Raw genomic sequence first — 22,315 nt, forward strand, 5'->3', positions numbered from 1 at the left:
ATCAGTGTCTTTTATCTGAGCACTTGGAGAGGGGAGGGCAGTGGAATGGAATGGGGTTACAGACACCTGTAAAAGCTGCTCTCGGGGTGGCTTGCTTCCTTCTAGGAGCTCCTCTTATAGGGATAAGTGAGCAAATGATCATCTGAAGGGATAAAACAATAATTCCTCCCCAGGGAGCCTGGGTGGCTCAGTTGGCTAAGTGTATGACTCTTGCTTTTGGCTCAGGCCATGATTTCACAGTTTGTGGGTTCAGTCCCCACACCGGGCTCTGTGCTGACAGTGTAGAGCCTGCTTGAGATTCTCTCTCTCCCTCTCTCTCTGTCCCTTTCCTGCTCGTGCACTCTCTTTCACTCTCTCAAAATAAATAAACATTAAAAAAATTTCTCCCTCACGCCTCTCTTCCCTCTAGGATTATTCTGTAATAGAGAAGTTGCTTTGGATCGACAGTTTGGTCCTCTGCTCCTGGTTAGTGACTCACAACACTTTTTTCTGCATCTTTATTTGGGAAGGCCTTTTCCTATATGTACAACCAAAATGATGGGTAATTCTCAGTAGTGGTACTTCTCTGCAGTCTACCTGTAACTCCACCCTCCTGTCCCACCCAAGAAAACAGAAATACAGATACTGAAGTAAGAGTGATGCTATTATAAAGTTTGCTTTAAGCAACTACATTTATTTTATTATTTATTATTGAGAGAGACAGAGCATGAGCAGGGGAGGGGCAGAGAGAAGGGGAGACACAGAATCTGAAGGAGGTTCCAGGCTCTGAGCTGTCAGCACAGAGCCTAACGCGGGGCTCGAACTCACAAACTGTGAGATCATGACCTGAGCCGAAGTTGGACACTTAACCGACTGAGACACCCAGATGCCCCAACTACATTTATTTTATTTTATTTTTTTAACGTTTTATTTATTTCTAGGAGAGAGAGAGAGAGACAGCATGAGCAGGGGAGGGTCAGAGAGAGAGGGAGTCACAGACTGAAACAGGCTCCGGGCTCTGAGCTGGCAATCAGCACAGAGCCCGACGCGGGGCTCGAACCCACGAACCGCGAGATCATGAACTAAGCGAAAGTCGGACGCTTAACCGACTAAGCCACCCAGGCGCCCCCAACTACATTTATTTTTAACGTAAGTCCCATGTGAAGCTACAGTCTTCATTAGTTACAGTGACCTGGAACCCCTCATATAACCATTCGTGGCACACCATTGTGACGTGGTGCCTTGGGTGAGAGGCTGCTTGGTGGCTGTGGGGTAACAAATGATCCATTCACCACATTGGCCTCATCCTCTGATTAGAATGTAGTAGAATAAAGCTTGCTATGAGGTGGTTTTGATAGTGCTCGACTTTTGTTTCAGACCATATATGTTAAAAGCCCTAATAAAAATTGTATACATATTAATCCTCTTGATCCTATCCCCAGCCTTAATTCTGGCAATTGGATTCTTTCCTGCTGAAACAGAAAATATCTAATCTAGCTAGGAAACTTGCCTCCCCTTCCTCGTCTAGTTCACAAGGCCACAAAGCCATCGCATAGGGAAGGACCACTGTAGTCTCCCTAAATTCTCAGCACTATAATGTGTATTTCAGAATTTCGTTTGGAAGTCCTGAAGCAGAATGTGCTAATTTCACAAGTGTCAGGTAGGTTCCACCATGAGGCTGAAAGGTGCCTTCTTCACTTTCCAATTTAGTGTGTTTATCTGGCAAATGGATTCCCTTGGGAGTCTGACTTCTCATCTCAGGTGGTATTGAAAGAAAAGTGGTGATTTTTTTCTTTTTTTTTATGGGATCATTTTCACTCAAGGCATTTCAGTTTGACGTTCTATTCTGAATTAATCCCAACTAACAAAGGGCACATTCTCGATTCCAGTGTAAGATGTGATTAATGAGAAAGTTTGGGTGGTTGTTTTTGGTTAAGAGACAGAAGTGAGATTTTAGTTTCCAGAGAGTACTTTTTTCCCCTTTTTATATGCATACCCACAATGGCTACTGAACTGACCTTGAATTTTGTGATTTCTTCTAAGGATAGGTGGAAGGGGGGAGAAGCAATAATGCCCAGTTCTATTCTGTATGACTGAGACCTGGTAGGAAAGGTTGTTCAATGAATATAATTAGGGCAGGACTACTTTGCTTTCTGCCCTCGTTGAAAACAGAGGACACCTTGTTAACTGTTTTCCTCCACAGGGAATAAATCAGGTCTAGGAAGATTATTATCGAGAGCAGGTGGCTTTCAACAATTATTTCTTCAACTACAGACAATAGTGGTGTAAGCCAAAACTGTGCGGTTGAAGTGAGGACCTGAGAGAAAAGTTGAAGCTACTTGCTTCATTTGCTCAACAATGGGGTTTGCTCAGCAAGTCATGTCTTTGTGTTTGGACAGTGGGGGTAGGACAGGAGTGGCAGTGGCGGTTTAAGAACTAAGAACAACCCCCCAAACTGATTTTACTACCTCACATAAAATCAGGCTTCTTCTAGAAGTGGGAAACTGACTTCTAGGCCCCTTATGTTCATTTTCATCTATGTGTTTCTTCACAGTTAGTCTTCATGAATTATTCATTCATATTGTCTGGCGTAAATACTTAATTCTGGGCAAACTTCTTAATAACTGAGAGAAGTTCTGGAGGAGCTTTTGTAGTTGAAATGTACCTGTGGTCCCATTCCTCCTGTTAGATGTTTTGTTCTAGTCTTTGACAAAGTAAGCATTTTCATTACTGATGCCATTTCTTTCCGTCAAACGATAGGACATCATCAGGATAGTTTTGTTTTTTTTTTTAAATTAATGGATTTCCAGTGTTTCCCTTGATTTTTCTTACATCTATTAGATCCTTTGGCTATTCCCAGAGGTGAAACACTCATTCAAGATGCAGTTGTAGATCACTTGAAAGTGATGTAAAGAAGCCCCTTCAAAGCTAATAATCTCTCTCATTTTAACACAGACCGCCCTGTCAGGCTTGCAAGCTGTGCTCTTCTGCTATGGCTTCCTGACTGGATCAGAGGGAATTCCCTGGGCCTCCAGCTCCCACCCCCACCTGCTTCCAGGTCAACAATTTCCAGTATTTATTTATGAACTAGAAAGTAAAACAGACAACAAATTGAAAATGAACAAAGTTAAGTTTAATGATAATAGTAACGTTTTCCAACTATACTGTTAAGTGTATTTTCCAAACGGAAAACACTGTTCCTTATCTACCAAGAGCAACTCTGATAAAGGAGATACCATGAGCAGATACAGTAAAAAATCCCTTTAGGGACTTTGAAATCCAGTGAACCAAGAACACTCCCCGACCTTGGTAGGAGAAGAGGCTTAAGGCTCAAATTCTTTTCAATTCAGCATTTCTTCACTGTTGCCAAACTGAAGACTTTTTGCAACGTAGCAGGACTCATATAAATGTGTGTGCAGTTAAAAATCCTACATTCACTCCTGGTGTCCCCAGTATTGACCTGTAGGTTTTAATTGCTTTAAATTTTTTTAAATGTTTATTTATTTTTGAAGGAGATACAGAGTGTGAGCGGGGGAGGGGCAGAGAGAGAGGGAGACACAGAATCTGAAGCAGGCTTCAGGCTCTGAGCTGTCAGCACAGAGCCTGATGCAGGGCTGGAACTCATGAGCTGTGAGATCGTGACCTGAGCTGAAGTCGGACACTCAACTGACTGAGCCACCCAGGCGCCCCAGCTTTTAGTTGCTTTTAAAGATAAAGGAACTGTGCTCGCTTCGGCAGCACATATACTAAAATTGGAACGATACAGAGAAGATTAGCATGGCCCTTGCGCAAAGATAAAGGAACTGATTCGCTTTCTAGTTATGACAGCTCTGCAACTGCGGGGCTTATCTGTGGGTTCAGAGCGGAGGGACTGGGGAGCTGGGCCGGTAGGCTCTCTCCATTGCCCATTTTGCATTCAAAGGCAGGATGACAAAAACGAATTGAAGTCCCAGGAGTGTGTCCCTACAGAAAGAGGGGCCCTGCTGGGCTTGCTTGGCTTTCAGAACCTGGCCCAGAGCAAGGGCTTTATACATATTTAGGACTGTTAGTTAAATATGCCATGGATGCCATGTTTTTCAAAGTCCTCACGTTTTGGTCATAAACACCCTTCTAAACTGAGTTCTGTTTGTGTTTTTGCAGACTTCCTGTGCTTGGGTAAGTGTGTCGCTCTTGTAAAATGGACACTATAGCTCAATTTGTTTGGGGAGCTTTGTTATTCCAGCAAATTTCCTTCCTCTTCTTTCTGGGCTTGCAAGGCTTTCCCCTTCCAAAAAAAGAAAAAAAAGAAAAAGAAAAAAACATCTGCTTAAGGCTGCTGAGGTCGGTTCAGCAACCTCTGCTGGGAAAGAATAGCCCCGTGTGTGCCCCCATAATCGTTTTAATTAGCCATACATTCTGCAGGGCACAAGGTCTACACTGGAGCAGATGGCTGGTGGGGGCTGTGATGGGGCTATTGTGGGCAGGGGCCTCGCCGGGCCCGCAGGCTGCAGATGCCGGCCCGGCCTCAGGGCTGGGAGCCCGGGATCCAAGAGGCTCAGGCCATCTGCTCTGGAGTCCAGCAAAGCAGGTGGCCTTCCAGAGAAAGCATTCCTGAAAGCGACGTCGCTGGTGTAGCCTGCGTGTGCAGGGCACCCTCATCTGGCTGTCGGGCAACCAGAGAGCTGGCCACAATGGCCAGGGTGACACTGAGATGCACAGTCTATGGACTGGGCTTCCTTTGTCCGCCTGGGGTGGGGGGCTGCCTTCTGTAGTAGCCATTTTGGGGCCAGGCAACCTCTGACCCTCTCCCCTCTAACTGCTCTCAATGGGGCCGTTGGCCAGCACACTTGGTATGGTCATAAGGAACACAGGCAGTCCCCGCCAGCTGTGGCCACCCAGGGGACCCTCTCTACAGGGGGAGGGTGCCTAGGGAGCCCCTGCTCCTAAGCTGAATCAAAAGTTGATTGCTTCATTACAATTACTATGTTCAAAGCTATGTTTCTACAGAGCCTCTTCTGGGTTTGTTCTTAAAGCTGACAGTGGTCTGTCGTTTCTTTTCTCTGTCCTTGTCCTAATTTTGGACACACAAATAGTAGGAATAGTAATGGTAATATTTATTTACTTAACAAACACTCAGCTCTCGAGTTACAGCAGGCACCGTTTTACGTGCATTCCAAATATTAGCACACCTTAGTAGGCAGGTACTGTTACTCACTTATCCATCAGATAACTGAGGCACGCTGGCAATTAAGTAACATGCCCGGGTTTGAACAGCAGGTAAGTGATGGAGCTGAAACTGAACCTGGTGGTCCAGCTCTTGAGTCCAGATCCTTTTTTTTTTTTTTTTTAATGTTTATTTATTTATTTTTGAGAAGGGGCAGAGAGAGAGAGAGAGAGACAGACAGACAGAATCCGAAGCAGGCTCCAGGCCCTGAGCTGACAGCACAGAGTCTGACACGGGGCTCAAACCCATGGAACTGTGAGATCATGACCTGAGCTGAAGTCAGACACTCAACTCACTGAGCCAGCCAGGTGCTCCTGGAGCCCAAATCTTTAACCACATCTTTGTTTTGGCTGAAATCATATAAATAGCTATCACTTCCTAAGTGATATGCCTTTGTGTCTGCGCTGGGCAGCTCATCCCCACTTTGGGCATGAAGTAAGGTACTAAGTAAGGGGTCACACCTAGTGGCAGAGCCAGACTGAACCCGTGCCCTCTGTGCTCATGCCCTCTACCGCTTTGCCTCCAGAATCTCACAGAATGACTGTAAAACATTTATTAACATCCATTCCTCCAGTGATAGGTAATCTAAGATTTCAGGGGAAGAATTCAAAATCCTTTTTCATGAATTAGTATTGAGAACACATGCCAGCAGTTGTGCCTCCCGTCTTCCCCATTTTTCCAGAGATTCTGAGATTATCTCCCTTCCAGTGCTCATGGCTGATCTGTGTCTAGAGGCCACCTGCCAGGCTTTCACTGTGCTGGGTAAACAAGCGACAATTAAAAGACCTTGTTCCAGAATGATGCCTCCTTCTATTGGTGGTGGTCCAGTAGGCGAATGACCTAATCCCCCCAACCTTCTAACCTGCCATCCCCTCCCGCCCCTGCTGCTTTTTAATTAGAACTACGGGCGCCAGGCAGTGAGAAAGAAAATGAGCTGTGAATGAACGGAATCTCCCCCCATCCCACCCCTCGAAATTGCAATTTAATAACAAACATTCGGCTTCCATGTGCTTTCTTCCCCCTTGTTAAAGGAACAGACCCTTGGCAGAGACTGGGGAGAAGCACAGCAGTGTTTCTGGTGGCTAACTCCATCTGCAACTGAAGTGGTCTCGGGATGGAAATGTAGCCATTTAGTATATGTTTGCTTCTAGCAGGGCTGTTCCTAGCTGGATCTCTAGTTCTTACTTACACAGGGCCATGGCAGAAATGCTTGGGAAGTTGTTCCTCCTGGAGATTTTTTAACTTACCTGCCACCACTTTCCCAAAGAGTTGTGTGAAATCATTAAAGCTGCCAGTGCTGCCTGGGGCTTGAGAAGGCTGTGCTGTGCCTGATGCCATTGGGTTAAGCTGCCTGAAGGATGGCCATGGTCTCAGTCCCCAGTTCGGGTCTCCGGTGTCCCTGATCTCTCCACACTCTGTGAAGCTCAGGAGGCACTGGCGTCAGCAGCTTTCACCCTCCTGACCAGCACCTGGGTCCCCCCGCTAGGCTTCCTCTGTCTCAGGTCACAGAGCAGATGCACACTGCGAAAGAACTTTCCCTTTCTCTCCACTCCCAGGTGACAAGAGATTCATTTAGTGAGAATTAGAAGGCAGGGTGGTAAAAAGAAATAGTGAAGTTGCACTTGTTTATATTGCACAAACGTTTATAATAGCAAAGGAAATATAATTGTTTCCCATATTCCCTCAACTAAATGCATCTATTTTTAATTTCTATTTCCTTCCAGTCTTTGTCTGATTGTATGAATATTTTTGCCTGTGGTAGTCATAGCATAGATGGTATTTTTGTTCTGGTCTTTCATTTAACATTTCATGTGATGTTTTTCCATCTCTTACATGGTTTTAGAATTATACTTTAATGACTACATTATGCTGTTCAATTGTACTTTGTGCTCCACTGTTGAGGATTTACATTGTTTTCAGTACTTTTACAAAAAGTGCTAAATGAACCTATCTATGCATATGCTTTTCTCCTTTGTTTTATTGTCAACGGAAATCATATGAAATTATTGGGTCAAAGAATGTGAACATTTGCAAGGCTTTCAAACATGAAGCAATTTTCTTTACCAAAAGAGTAATATCCATTTCCATTGCTACTAGTAACATATAAACAGTCCTATTTTAATTCATAATCCTGATGGTAATAGGACTCATATCTTAAGCACTGCTAATTTAATGGGAATAAAGGGATTTCCTGGTTTTAATTTATACTACTTTGCTGTTGAAATGAGTCTTTGAATATTTGCTGGACTTGGCATTTTCTTACAAATTTATATGAGTAACTGATATTTCCCCCAGGCCACCTAAATTAACGCCTGAAGTTTAAACATGCTAATGAAAATAAAACCTGCAAAAACAAATTTAATATGTACTACATAAACACACATACAATAAAAATGAGATTTTACAGTGCTTATTATGTGCCAAGCACAATTTTAAAATATGTACCACTTTATTCCCATTTTATAGATGGAGAAACTGAGGCAAAAAGCAATTAATAAATTTGTCCAGGCCAAATTCAGTAGGTAAGGAGCAGTCTGGCTCCCATGTCTGTGCTGTCACCCCCATACTCTTACTAGTTTGGGGGTAAGAATCAGGGAAGGAGAACAGAAGTACTGACCTAAGAACTGAATCAGGTATAGGGGCGCCTGAGTGGCTCACACACTCTGTTAAGTATCTGACTTGATTTCCGCTCAGGTCATGATCTCATGGCCTTGAGATGGAACCCTGCATTGGGCTCTGTGCTGAATGTAAAACCTGCTTGGGATTTTCTCTTTCCCTCTCTCTCTGTCCCTTGCTCGCTCACTTGCTCTGTCTCTCAAAATAAATAAACTTAAAAAAAGAAGTGAATCTGATATAATCACCCAGCCTCATTGACTCATGAAATACTGGAACAGTATATTAGATCCTCTTGCTCCTCTGAACTAATTGCTCACTATTTAAAAATAAATGGAGAAGTGAGCAAACGTAAGAAATACACTTTTCTGTAACTATACACACCTCATTACTTTAGGAATTGTCACCAAGGGTTTTTTTGAAGGTGTGTTTCTCTTTCAGTTCCTCAGACTGGATTAATTTCAGTTGACTAGTCTTCAAATTTGCTGATACTTTCTTCCTGTCATTTCAAAGCTGCCATTCAAATTCTCTAGTGAATTTTTGCATTTTTCCATCTGTGTGTCCCAGTGGGGGTTCCCTTTATTCATGGGGTCCAGTGATCCATATTCTCCTGTTATTTTTCCTGTCTGTTTGTGCTGTTAAAAATCCTCCCCTGCTTGTGATTTAGTATTATTTTGACCAATGGTTCTTAGATCATAGAAACCTATTTCATTTGTTGTAAACACATTTAAGGGATTCCATTTTAGAGTGCTTCCAAATTATATGCTGAATAATGAATTTTCATAATTTGGGGATGTGAAATTATGTAGTATTAGGATAAGAATTTAAATCTTTGCTCTGTGGGTAAGGAAACAAATATACTGGGACAGGCAGGATGCATTTTTCAGTGGATCTTGATTGATTTAAATCATTTTATACGAAAACAGTAAAATTCCACCCAGAAACAATAATGTAAGAAAATCTACAGAGGGCTCTTTACCCCACCACTCCTTCCCTACCCCCTCCATGCTTCACATATATCCACTAGGTTTGAAATATGTCTTTAGGGCAGGAACTGTGGGCTGTTAAAATTGTAATCACAAATGAACAAGCAAAAATCACACTGTCCCCTAATTATGTTTCCATAACTACCATGTATATTAGTGACTTTCAGTTGTAATCTGAATGAGTTGTAGTGAACATGTACATTGTGAGTTATGGCCTTTTGAGGTCTTCCACGTGGCATGAATGATCCACCTCATCATTGTCAGTCTGGAGTTTTGGTGTAGTGTGGCAAAACTGGGGAAACTCTGGTGCTCTCCTCAGTGTCTTTCCAAGTAAAATATGGAACTGTGAAGTCCTGGTAGACAATTGTCCTTTAAGTGGAGAGGCCCAGCATAAGTGAGTATGGGGTGGAAAGAGTAGACGTACTTAGATTGCCTGAGAGAGGACCTACATTCTTGTCAATTTGAAAGAGATATTGAAATACAACATTCAACCTAAGAATTTTGGGTGGCACACCATTTGCGATAGGGACCCGAGCTCTTGGAGACTGGATTTAATCAGGCTAATTTTCCTGCTGACTTTACTTAGGATTCCAAGAAATCAGATCATCTTGTGTAGTCCAACCATCACAGAGAGAGGGCTTGATATTTGTTACCAAACGCAGCTTCATTCATCAAGTTGGATCTCTGCTGAGATAGCAGCCAGGTTTCAAAAGGGGGAGACGCCTTTTCTCAACAGGGTTGGTTTCCTGCCATAGTTGTAGAACCTCCCAGCAGGAGTGATTCAGCAGCTCACTGGCCGGCCCAGGGCCACCATGGCCCTGCTTGTTGCCGCTGACCAGAAGCAGACCTGTGCTGCGCTTGGCTGGTGGAGCAGGGGCCGGAGTTTGGTTCTGATTGTGCCCTGGCTGGGTGCCCTTATGCAGTACACAGACTACAAAAATGTATGCTGTGACTTGAAAAAGACCCAATAGTAAGATAGCACAATAGGGGCAAAACGGCCTACTTCAGGTAAATTTCACTGCTTCTAATGCAATTTACTGGTAACATATATTTTCTTTAACTTGAGCTTTCTAGCCACGTGTTTGGGGTTGCATCTCTGTCTTCTCCCTCAGTGTGCCACAAAAATACTAGGCTCATTCTTACCTCTGTGCTTCAGCAAATAGTAGCTGCTCCTTTCTTTTCACATAGCTGTCTCTTGCTCACCCTTCTTCAGGTCTGAGTTTAGATGTTGCTTCTTTCAGGAAGTCTACTCAGATGTCCTAAGTCTGAAGGATCCTGTTTAGGTACCCTCATAGCATTTGAACTTCTCCATTATAACACTTTCTATAGGCTTTTTAATTTTTTTAATGAATTTTTTAATACTTATTTTTTTAAATAAATTAAAAAAATTTTTTAAATGTTTTATTTATTTTTGAGAGAGAGAGATCATGAGTGGGAGAAGAGCAGAGAGAGAGAGAGAGAGGGAGACACAGAATCAAAAGCAGGCTCCAGGCTCTGAGCTGTCAGCACAGAGCCCAATGCGGGGCTTGAACCCACAAGCTGTGAGATCAGGACCTGAGCCGAAGTCGGATGCTTAACCAGCTGAGCCACCCAGGCGCCCCGAGTGCTTATTTATTTTTTGAGACAAGAGAAACAGAATGCAAGTGGGGGGAGAGGCAGAAGGAGAGAGGGAGACACAGAATCTGAGGCACGCTCCAGGCTCCAAACTGTCAGCGCAGAGCCTGACGCAGGGCTTGAACTCGTGAGACATGAGATCCTGACTGGAGTCGAGGTTGGACGCTTAACTGACTGAGCCACCCAGGCGCCCATCGCACTTAATACACTACAATATTATACTCCGTTTTCCTGTCTGCATGTTTTCTTAGCGTATAAACTTCTTGAGGAAAGAAATTTGTTTCTTCTGTTAATAGTTGTATTCTGAAAATGTATCATAATATTTGGCACCCATTACACATTGAAGAACAGGTTCATAAATGCATCATATAAATTTTTGTTGGTTGATAGATTCTGAATATTTGCTTTGGCTTGGTTTTATTAGCTGTGATAGGTTTTGCTGTTGAATAAGTGAATTTGCAGACGGGAAAGGCAAATGCCTAGTGGCTCTGTGGTATGTCTTAGGTGTCTCTTTCTGATTGGCTGGTTGACTAAGGATAGCCCACCCGAAAGGTTCTGAATCATGTGACTTACTCAGGTGATGATTCCAGAGGTTTTCTTGGAAAAACTGAATATTTACTAAAGCACACTAATTTTCTCTTGCCTTCTCTAGCACTGGAAGACACAGCGCAGTGAAGAGTATGAAGCAGAAGGTAGGAACTGTGTGTTTGTGTGGGGGAGCCTGTCTGGAAAGGAAGGGCTGCCATTCCCAGGGCGCTCTTCACATCCCCATTTCCTGCATCTCTTAGCCTTCTTCCCAACAGCCTTGCATGCTGGAGGCCAGCTAACAAGTAACCTTAACAACAGTGACAACAAAAAAAATTCATTCCCAAGGGAAAGTTCATAGTTTTAAAATCCCAGCATTTTAACTTCATACAAGATAGGGCAACTAAGATGAAGAATTTCACTTATGAGTTAATTGCTTTCTTATGCAAACTTTCAAATTAATCTTTGAGCAGCCCTGAACTAAATAGTGACCTTTTAAAACACACCCGTTGTCAACTTCCAGATGTATTTAAGTAGCTGCGAAACATGTTAAACTTCTGCGGCCAGCAGATGGCACTGTGGTTCAGCAGACGGAACGTGAGCCCACCTCACACCATCCTGGGCTGTACTCTCCTTAAGTGTAATTACTGTGTGTTCTCTAGGTCTCTAACCTGGAAAGACACAGCAGTAATGAACTTAATTTCTTCAGTAAATAGTAATGGTGGCACTAAATGCTCTTCTCAACCTTTTAAGGCTCTTCCAGGCACACAAAATTGTCCCTCTGATTATCTCATGATTAAGTAATGACTATAAATCTCTCATGTGTAAGCAGAAAATTTAACCAGAAGCGAGAACTTGTAATAGAGGATAAGTAAATTTTGAGTTTTAAATGAGTTTGATCCTTACGTCTTCAAATAAAATGTGTCCTTAAAGTATAGATGATTAGCAACTTGGAGTTTACAACCATTTATTGTTTCAGGTTGGTTTGTTTGTAGGTCAGAATATTTAAATATGTAAACAAGCTAATCCTGAGACTTTTACAAGTATTTTATGATATTTATTATGAAATCCTTTCCTTCTCAGTGAAAGCAGTTCTAGTGCTTAGACCTGAAGGAAAGTGGTGATAATAAAGTCTGATAGCTAGAGTTGAGGCAGGGCTTATACATCTTCTTGGAATGCTTCTCAACTAGCCTTCTCTTCCAGTCACATCAAAGCCTGTGCATGTTTTCAGTTGGAACAAAACAGACCTAGGGCCTTGGTGTGCCTGCACACAAGATACTTGCTACGTGGCACAGAACAACGTTCCCGTTCGCTCTTGTTGCAGCCTAGGAACCAGTGATTCCATTTTCTTTGAACTACAGACTCAAATCAAGGTGGACCCAGCATTTATAGTCTCTTTCTTGTAATACTTTCAGAAAGCACAGGTTTCTTTGAGAATAGGCTCTTGCTCTCTTGCGCACGTGCGCGCGCTCTCTCGCTCTCACTCGCTTTCTCTCTCTGCAGTTCCTTTGGGAACAGCACGATATATGTTTTTATTTCAGGCCAGTTAAGATTTTGGAACCCAGATGACTTGAATGCTTCACAAAGTGGGTCTTCTGCTCCCCAAGACTGGATAGAAGAGAAACTGCAGGAGGTTTGTGAAGATCTGGGGCTCACCCGTGATGGTCACCTGAACCGAAAGAAGCTGGTCTCCATCTGTGAGCAGTATGGCCTGCAGAATATCGATGGAGAGGTGAGCCGTGCATCGTATCTTTATTCAGGAATAATCATCATGATGAACTCTCAGCTGGCCACAGGCTAGGAATGGCCATATGTTGGCTTCCTGCAGCATGTTACAGAGACTCCATTCTCTTTTTTCCCTAGGAGGTGAGCCTGGAAGAGTCCTTCTTTAAGAAGCTTGTGTTGTGTTGTGGGAAAAAAACCAAACTTGACAATAGCTAACCCTCACTGAGCCCATACTACCTGACCCTCACTGTGCTAAGCATGTTACCCCACATTATTACTAGACTCTAACCAACTCAGTGGAGCCACCACGTCAGACAGATCTGTAGAAGTGGCATTCACAGAACACCGTGTGAGAAAGACCTGGAGGAAGGATTACGCAGGGAGTTCAGAAGATTTGAGTTGGGAGAATATTTCCAAGGCCAGGCTGATGAGTTTAGGTTTTTGGAGAGAAGATCTTGGTATCAGCCCTGCATTCTTCAGCAGATTGAGTAACGGACAAGAAAAACTTAGATACTGAGGATGGGCTGAGCCGCTTTCTGGGGTATATTGGTGTACAGACAGCCTTTGGCTAGGAGACCGGCCAGGAGCCATCACAATATTCTGGTCACGAGGAAATAGAAAAGGGTGGGCTGGTGGTTTTGAAGGTATACAGAAGAATCTTGAAGGAGCCCCGCCCCCTGCAAAAGACTGTTGCTTGCTAAACTTCTGAGCTTTGTTTTCTGAAAAATTAAGAGGGAACTGGCAGGAGTGGGTGCTTGAACAGCCATGAAACATAAGAATATAAATAATTTTAAGGCATGTCTTTCAAAGAGCTGAAAATAAGAATCGGAGGGGCTCAGAGATTAGGGCTACCATTGTAGTTTGGGGAATCGTTGATTAGAATGGTATTTGAAACCATACTGCTTGCTTGCTCAGGGGATAAAGTGGTATTATTTTCCTAAACCAGAGAGAGATTTATCATCGAAAGCTACCAAGTAGCCTCATTTGCAGAGGAGATTTTTTCCCTCCTTCTCCGTGGTATATGTGACTGTTATATACCCGTTGACTAGCTTTGTAATGGCTCCATGGTCATTTAGTTTTCAGCGTTGTTGAGTCATAACATTAAATTCACCCACCTAAATTATAAACCAGTGCAGTATGCAGAACCTTGGGGTGTTTTGCCAAAAAATACTGCACAAACTTGGATTATTTATCCAAGAACAATTCTTGGAATAAACTGTAGCTGTTTGTGGGGAACTGCATTTTCTTCTGTGGTGGAATTTCTAAAACCCAGGGAACGAAGTAGCATATTTAGTTATTTTCCTCTGATCCAAGGGTGAGTAAAAGGTTGCTCATTGAATACAGCTTTTGCTTAATGTTTCTCCTCCACCAAAAAAAAAAAAAATCATGAAATACTATAGTACCTTATACTGTTAGCTCTAGACCACAGAGCAGCTGAAAGTTCAAGATGATCTCATCTACACTCAACTTAGAATCATAGGATTTCATGACTGAAAGCAATTTTAGGTTTAGTCACCTCCTCATTTTATAGATAAAGAAAGTGATGTCACTGCTGCTTATGGCCATTACCATGAAGGGAACGAGACTCACTGTCTTACGCACTCTGCTTTCCAGAAGCAAGGATGGCTGTTTGGCAGGGATGGCACACTGTCCCCCTACATGCCAAATACGGCCCCAAGTTTTGAGTTGTTTTTGTTATTTTGGTCTGCTCACTGTTTAGAAATTCAACTCTTGCTACACTTCTTAACTCGGGAGATTTTTCTAAAACCCTGAATATTTGACTCCATTCTGCTAGCCGTGGGAAGTGGCCGGCTAACTCCCCTGGACAGGGCACGCGCTCGTGTGTTCAGCTCCCTGCTTTAAATGGGACTCCTTTGTAATGTCTCAAGACCATCTTGCCTCGTTCATTTACATCACCTTCCTGCCCTCTCTGGGTATTCGGGTTTGTTATCCCCATTCTAGTGCATTATGTTCCATTGTATACAACCACCCAAAGTCCTGGCTGGCGTGTCAAGAGTAAGAATGTCCTCAGGGTTCTGGATCTGGCACAGGCTGCCAGGGTATCCCACTTGCCCATTTGGCATGCGTTCTGTGTAGCCCAGCCCTGCCTTTTTCTGACTCCTCAGTCTTCTATTGGCCACTCGTCCACTCCTGCATGTACAATAATGCGGGACTCACCTGCTCCACTGCTTTGAATGTTGAATAGATGAGGTGATGGGTTTTTAGGCAGTCTGGAAACCGGTCATTGATTTGGCCAGGGTCACAAGGCCAAGCAGTGTGAAGCTAAGGTTGGAGCCGAAATAAGATTGTTCACTTCAGTCAGCACACCTGGATGTTACTGTGACTTCTGGTTTGATGATCCTGAGAGCCTAATCCTCTGAGAAACTGTTCTTGTGGTTGGTAAGACCGAGACAGAACTGCTGGCGGATCTTAGTGACCTCAAAATCTAACCCCAAATACCTTTCCATCGGTTTTACCATATAATTCTCTATTAGGAACTGTTCCTCTTCCAAAGATTTCCACTCTTTAGAATGGTTTCTTGTTTCAGAGTTCTCACCAGAGGAAGTGGTATTAAAAAAAAAAAAAAATAGAGACAGATGTTTCCTATTGGATGTGAACTGGACAGAAACATTGGGGATAAAAGAAATGCCTCTAGCACTTCCGTAAAGAATAAAATCAACACTTATGAGATAATGAATCCTAGCAATAGTCCAGACTTATGAAATGGATATGCAAAATTTGAAAATGTGTTACAAAGAGGCCTTTGTTAGAATGGACCCAATTGCAGACTCAGATGCCTTCAGATTAAATGTGTTGCTTACGCTATGGGCATCACCTGAGAACTTGTTAGAGATTCAGAATCTCAGACCCCACACCCCAGATTTAACTGTATCAGAGTCTGCATTTTAACAAGATCCTCGGTTCTGTACAATGGAGGGGTGTCTGTATAGAAAAACTGGAGCCCCCAGAAGAAAGAGCAATCCAGTTGCCAGGAAAAAAGAGCTCATTGCCTTTCCTCCCTATTTTGTGATGTCAGTGACTCATGCTGCTTCATCCATCTTTTATGCTCCTCTGCTGTGCTAGGGAACAAACCGTCTCCTAGGGAAGCCTCTAGAAGGGACTACAGTCCAGCCTCTCCTTCCCCAGTTACACGAGGAGGATTACTTCATTACCATTAGAGGGCACAGAATTCCCTTCTCTCTACATTTCTTGGGGCCCTTCTGTTGGGCACACACAAGATCCTTCTTTTTTTTTTTTTTTAATGTTTTTATTTATTTCTAGGAGAGAGAGAGAGACAGCGTGAGCAGGGGAGGGTCAGAGAGAGAGGGAGTCACAGACTGAAACAGGCTCCAGGCTCTGAGCTGGCTGTCAGCACAGAGCCCGACGCGGGGCTCGAACCCACGAACCGCGAGATCATGACCTAAGCGAAAGTCAGACGCTTAACCAACTAAGCCACCCAGCGCCCCTAAAATCCTTCTTATCTGACCTTCATTTCTCCTCTGCGAAAGCGTTAAAGCAAACCCCAAAACATGCAGTCCTCTTCCAAGCAGTGCTCTAAATCCCGAGTCATGAGTTTCAGACACAAACTCTTAGATCATTGCAATCTGTCCCAGACCAAATTCTGCAGTGCCAACATACCAATTTCAAAAATTCAGTATAAGCAAAATATCATGTTGAGTCACCACGATATAATAGTTTAATGACTGTCCAAACTTACTTCTATTGTTACAACACTGGGAAGCTAGATCTTTATATTTTTTAATCCATAAGAATAATGTGTAGCAAAACTGAACATTACCCATTTCGGGGTGCCTGGGTGGCTCAGTCGATTACGTGACTTTGGCTCAGGTCATGAGCTCATGGTTCGTGGGTTTGAGCCCCACGTCGGACTCTGTGCTGAGAGCTCGGATCCTGGAACCTGCTTTGGATTCTGTGACTCCCTCTTTCTCTGCCTCTCTCTTTCTCTCTCTCTCTCTCTCTCTCTCAAAAAATAAATGTTAAAAAAAAGTTTTTTAAATAAAAATGATTACTCATTTTAAGAGTGTGCATAAAAGAGAAAACAGTTAATTGCTAAATTGGCTAAGGTTATGAAAATGGTTGTTTACACTTAGCTTGTGGAGGAGGAAGGACATATTACTGAAAAGGAAAATAAATTCAGCGAAATGAAAATAAAGGTACATGTTATATTTCTGGAGCCCTGGGATCAACAGTGGTGCCAGGTTCTATTGGCCACAAATGTACTTTGGGCCTTGTGTTATTTTGAGGGAAATACTTAAAGTAAGTGGTTGTTCTTTTCTAGATGCTTGAGGAAGTCTTCCATAATCTTGATCCTGATGGTACAATGAGCGTAGAAGATTTTTTCTATGGCTTATTCAAAAATGGAAAATCCCTCACACCATCAGCATCTACTCCATATAGACAGTTGAAAAGGCACCTCTCCATGCAGGTGAGAAATAAGTAGGAAGTGGTTTCTTTGTGAGTAGAAGTTAAAACTCACTTGAATAGTTTCTAATGAATTAATCTGTTGTTAGAAGAAGAATAGGGAGAAAGAAGCAAAAGAAAAAGAAAGACTAAACCATTGGGAAGGAAAAGTTGGGTTTGAAAAATGATCATAAATTACAGAGTGGGGAGCCACTAATTATGCCCTTTAATGTTAGCTGTGGGTCAGAAGAAACTTGGCGTTAAGTAAAGACACATCTCATCTATGTAAAGGATCTCCCTACCAGAGCAACTGTTTTTGATACGTTTTACATTCTTGACTCCCTTGGGAAAGACAGATCAAAGGGGCTGCATGACTCTCTTTCTTTCTTTTTTTTTTTTAAAGTAGTGTTAGACATGGCTTCTGCTCATTGTGGTCGGGACTGACCAGTCTGGGTCAGTGTCTGGTTGAAAGGGTTGACCTTGCTCAAGTCTCTGTCTTCTCCCAGTCCTTCGATGAGAGTGGACGACGCACCACAACCCCATCAGCAATGACAAGTACCATTGGCTTTCGGGTGTTCTCCTGCCTGGACGATGGGATGGGCTATGCATCAGTGGAGAAAATACTCGACTCCTGGCAGGAAGAGGGCATTGAGAACAGCCAGGAGATCCTGAAGGTGTGGCAGCTAAACTGGGAGAGGACAAATTGGGGAAGGGTTGAAAAATTGCAGTGCTTTTGAAGCTGATTTGATTTGACTTGATTTGATTGCTCCTTAATGATTCTTCTAATCACACGCTCTCAGAAATAAGAGGTAACTTCTCTTACCCCCTTTAATCAGGAGTCTTTTGCTAACCACTTCCCATGTTTCTAACTCCTAAACTATGGACAAGTGCAGTGAGTGCTCTTAACTGACGTCTGGTTGGTAAAGATTAGAGTTATACTACTGTATTTATTTATATTGCCAGAGAGATTTTGTTAAATGTGCACATAAGCACGTTATGGTTTCCTTAGAGAGAACTTCGATTGAAGGTTGTTCCTAAGCTATCACTAAAGAAAGGTGATCCTCCAACTTCTTGACTGTACATTCACTTCTCTGGGTTCGTACACCTTTCACAGCTTCTGCTTTAGAGGACAGAAATTGTAATTTTCTTGAACTTGTTCTGATTTCTAGGCCTTGGATTTCAGCCTTGATGGAAATGTCAACCTGACAGAATTGACACTGGCTCTTGAAAATGAACTTTTGGTCACCAAGAATGGCATTCACCAGGCAGCTCTGGCCAGCTTTAAGGCTGAGATCCGGCATTTGCTGTGAGTTGCGTGGAAGGTCCACCCGCCGCATTCCCTTTCCTGGTTGCCCAGCAAGTCCTTTAGACACCTGTGACACATTCTGTATGCAAATGGGGCTAATCTCCTATCATCTCACCATTGTGAAAATTAAGTTATGGCTTAGATTTGCATGTAGGCTGTGAAAGTGTTTGTTGTGGGAGGGTCTGGGTTGTCTTGGTTTTGTTTTTGTACTGAAGCAAAGCAGAGGAGAGCTTTTTTGGGTCCACTTGTTGCTTAGAGACAGTTTCCCTTTAACTTGGTCTACTTCTCATTCAAGGGAGCGAGTTGATCAAGTGGTCAGAGAGAAAGAGAAGCTACGGTCAGATCTGGACAAGGCTGAGAAGCTCAAGTCTCTGATGGCTTCAGAGGTGGATGATCACCATGCGGCCATTGAGCGGCGCAATGAATACAACCTCAGGTAGGACTGGTGGGGTCAGTCCCCTCTTTGCCACCACGCTGGCAAAGGCGGTGGGGCTCAGCCTGCCTGCCTGCTTGGCCACACCTGGCTGGCTAGAGGGATGCAGGTGTGGTCGAGCCTTAAGGAAAGCAGGACCCAATAGATACTTCCTCGAGAAGCTTCCCATCGCTCTGACTCTGTGTTTCCGTTTTTGGTGGGTCTGCACAGGGACCTCTGAGGGTCTTAATGGCAGCTTGTTGGTCTCTCCTCCTCACAGAAAACTGGATGAAGAGTACAAGGAGCGAATAGCAGCCTTAAAGAATGAGCTCCGAAAGGAGAGAGAACAGATCCTGCAACAGGTGGGCAAGCAGCGCTTGGAACTTGAGCAGGAAATTGAAAAGGCAAAAACAGAAGAGAACTACATCCGGGACCGCCTCGCCCTCTCTTTAAAGGTAGTCATCCTCTTTGTTCTCTGCTCTGTGTCTTGCTGGGGACACCACGTGGAAAACTACAGCTCTGGGAAGAGGGCAGCTCAGCACAGGGCGCAGTCCCAGGATTCCCGTATATTTGTCCTGCCGGGCCGTGACCCAGACGTGACAGAGCTCCTGCTGGGATCTAGATTGCAGGAGTGTCCAGGCGCCTGGTGGGCCCGCAGTGTCGGTCAGTAGATCTTGTGCTTCTCACCCTTGTAGTTGTACTGAGCCATTGGGCTCTTTGGCACCTGATGCCTTCTCCCTTGCCTGTCTCCCACCCTGATTCTGAGCAGATGGCCTGGCCCCTGCCACACAGAGGTCATCAGCTTTGTTTCCTTGCTTCCAAATATGTCTTTTGCCTTATACATCCTCTCCTCTTTTCCCGTGTGTCAGTAGAGGAAACAATCCTTCTCTTTATTGGACTCTGATACGGTGCACTGTAATCTAGGGATAAGGGGTGTGTGTGTGTGTGTGTGTGTGTGTGTGGCCTCAGACTGCTACTTCCATTCTGGATACTGCTGCTTACCGGAAAACCTGATCACGTTATCTGAACCTGTTTCCTAATGTACAAAATGGGCACCATTTTGATATCTGCCTCATAGCACATTTAATGTGGGCACTAAGTGAGATGCTTCACATGCAGTGTTTAGAAGGGAATAAGTACACGTAGGATACTAACTATTATTCCTGAAACTCCACACATCAAAAACTGGGCTAACTCTCCTACCCTAGCCATCAAATCGCCTCCTTTTCTGAATTTTCTCCTTAATCCAGGTCATCAGCATGTGCTGTCACAGAAGCTAAAGTCCTCAGCCTGAGGCCTGTTGGTGCTCTGAAATGTCTCTCAGATTTATCCGCTTCCTCTCCATTTCCACAGCCTCGGAACAGGCTCAGAATTCATTAAAATTTCTCAGCTGACTTCTGTGCATCTTCTCTTCCATCCACTCAGCCTCCATATGGCCACCAGAGTTACGTTACTAAAGAACACTAAAGAAGTTAGCGAAGGGCATGCTGTTACCCTGTGTAAAAGTACATCGTGGTAGCGCTGAAAGCCCCTGGAAGGGGCCTTGTCCTCACACTTTTCCACCCTCAGGTCCCGCCAACAGCCCCCTGGGCCATCCCCTTAATCCCACCTCCGCTGCCATCAACTCTCGCAGCTTATCAGTGAGCTTTTATGCTCCTTCCCTGCTTTCTCCAACACTGCAGGCCACGTGACTCTTTCAGTCCCATTACGCTTCCTTTTTTCTTGCCAGAAGATCGTGCATCACAGATAATTGTGTCTACATCTGTCTCCCTCCCCGCTGTCTAGATTGTGTTTTCCCTGTGGTCAGTAACGGAATCTGATTTGTTAGTTTCCAGAGCACCAGCACAGGCCTGATACACCACAGAGATTGCTCCTTACTGTTTTGACATCTAAACTTAGACATACTTTGAAAGCTTAGAGTTCTAGCACTGGCATTTTGGTAGAAAGTGGTGTGTGTGTGTGTGTGTGTGTTTTTCTTTTTTTAAGGAAAAAACTCTTCAAGCATATTCTTTTTTATTCCATATTGCTGTGTGAGGGTGTGAACTAGAATGTATTAAAAATATACTGGCTTTATGTTCTTTTGGCAAAATATGCTTTGAAAGTAATGTTCTTCCAATCAGCCTTTAACACTGGAACGGAACATATGTCAAAATGCACGTCTGTGTGGTTTTATCTTTTTAAACCAATGTGGGTGTAGATCTCTCACAAGTATTATATATACAAAAAAAAAAACCCTACCTTTTGTGGACTTCTGTTGAGGTGTTGTTATAATAATTTAAATATACAAGTTATGAAAAACCTATATGTGTGGAGTTTTACATCATTAAGCCAAAATAAGATTGTAAAGTGAATATAAACCAAACTATACCATTAATAAATGAAATTAATTTTAGTTACTTTTTTAAAATTTATTTTGAGAGAGAGAGAGAGTGAGCATAAGTGGGGAAGGGGGGGAGAGGGAGGAGAGAGAGAATCCCAAGCAGGCCCCACACTGTCATGAAGAGCCCAACACAGGGCTCAAACTCATGAACATGAGATCATGACCTGAGCTGAAATCAAGAGTGGCGGGTGATCAACTGACTGAGCCACTCAGGCTCCCCTGGTTATTCTATTTTTTGATAGTTTCTCTGAGTTCTTTTTTACTAACTGATATGTAGCCTGCAACCAGTTGTAACAATCTGTTGAGAATGTTTTTCATATCATTAAATATTACATTCCAGTGCTTTTGGATAGAAATACAATGCAAACCGTATATTTAACCTCAGATTTTCAAATGGCCACATAAAAAGAACCAAGTGAATTTAATTGGAATCACTATATTTATTCTAGTATCTCTAAAACATTACTTTGATGCATAATCAATATACAAAAATTATTATTGAGCCATTTTACATTTTTGCACTAAGTCTTTAAAATCTGTTGAGTATTTTATACACTTAGAGTACATCTCAATTTGTTCTATGCATATTTCAAGTCCTCAGTACCTTCAGGCTACTAGTGGCTACCATATTAGCATAGTTCTGTAGGATCAAAAAAGAGGGGGTAGACTTTTGGGTTGTAAGATAAATACCAATTTTTTTATATTTACTGTTGAGTTCTGTAATCTACTGAAACTTTCAAGATCAACAAATTTTCTCAGTCTAGAGCACTAATTTATGCTTCATATAATGAAATATACGAAACAATGGTTTGCTTATTTTTCATTTATACCCATTTACTTTCCCCAAATTGCTTTAGGAAAACAATCGTCTAGAAAATGAGCTTCTGGAAAATGCAGGGAAGTTGGCAGAGTATGAGAATCTGACAAATAGACTTCAGCGAAATTTGGAAAATGTGTTAGCAGAAAAGGTAAATCTGTTTGAATTTGATCTCCTGATATGCAGCCCAAAGTGTAGATTACTCAGAAGAGCAGAAGCAATACCACCAAGTCAGTTTCTCTTAGAGAAGTTTTTAGATGGCTAACGTAAGCCGTCAGTTTTGCAGGGATCTAATTTCAGAGACTGGATACAAGGGAAGCATTGCATAGTACT

General features: G+C 43.1%; 1 protein-coding gene and 1 pseudogene across 8 annotated transcripts in view; both read left to right on the forward strand.

Moving 5' to 3' along the window:
- NIN (ninein) overlaps positions 1–22,315 on the forward strand; it is a 98,085-nt gene that overhangs the window by 35,940 nt on the left and 39,830 nt on the right. For all 8 annotated transcript variants that reach the window (XM_039256101.1, XM_039256103.1, XM_039256102.1 and 5 more), the window contains 8 exons: positions 11,048–11,087; positions 12,462–12,652; positions 16,946–17,092; positions 17,574–17,741; positions 18,237–18,373; positions 18,669–18,809; positions 19,066–19,240; positions 22,023–22,133. In XM_039256101.1, the coding sequence (XP_039112032.1) occupies positions 11,048–11,087; positions 12,462–12,652; positions 16,946–17,092; positions 17,574–17,741; positions 18,237–18,373; positions 18,669–18,809; positions 19,066–19,240; positions 22,023–22,133 (1,110 nt within the window). The remainder of the gene's footprint in view (positions 1–11,047; positions 11,088–12,461; positions 12,653–16,945; positions 17,093–17,573; positions 17,742–18,236; positions 18,374–18,668; positions 18,810–19,065; positions 19,241–22,022; positions 22,134–22,315) is intronic.
- LOC120247992 lies at positions 3,702–3,802 on the forward strand (annotated as a pseudogene).

The sequence above is a fragment of the Hyaena hyaena genome, unplaced genomic scaffold (assembly GCF_003009895.1).
Source record: "Hyaena hyaena isolate Hyena2069 unplaced genomic scaffold, ASM300989v1 scaffold_559, whole genome shotgun sequence".
In the NCBI taxonomy this organism is placed as follows: domain Eukaryota; kingdom Metazoa; phylum Chordata; class Mammalia; order Carnivora; family Hyaenidae; genus Hyaena; species Hyaena hyaena.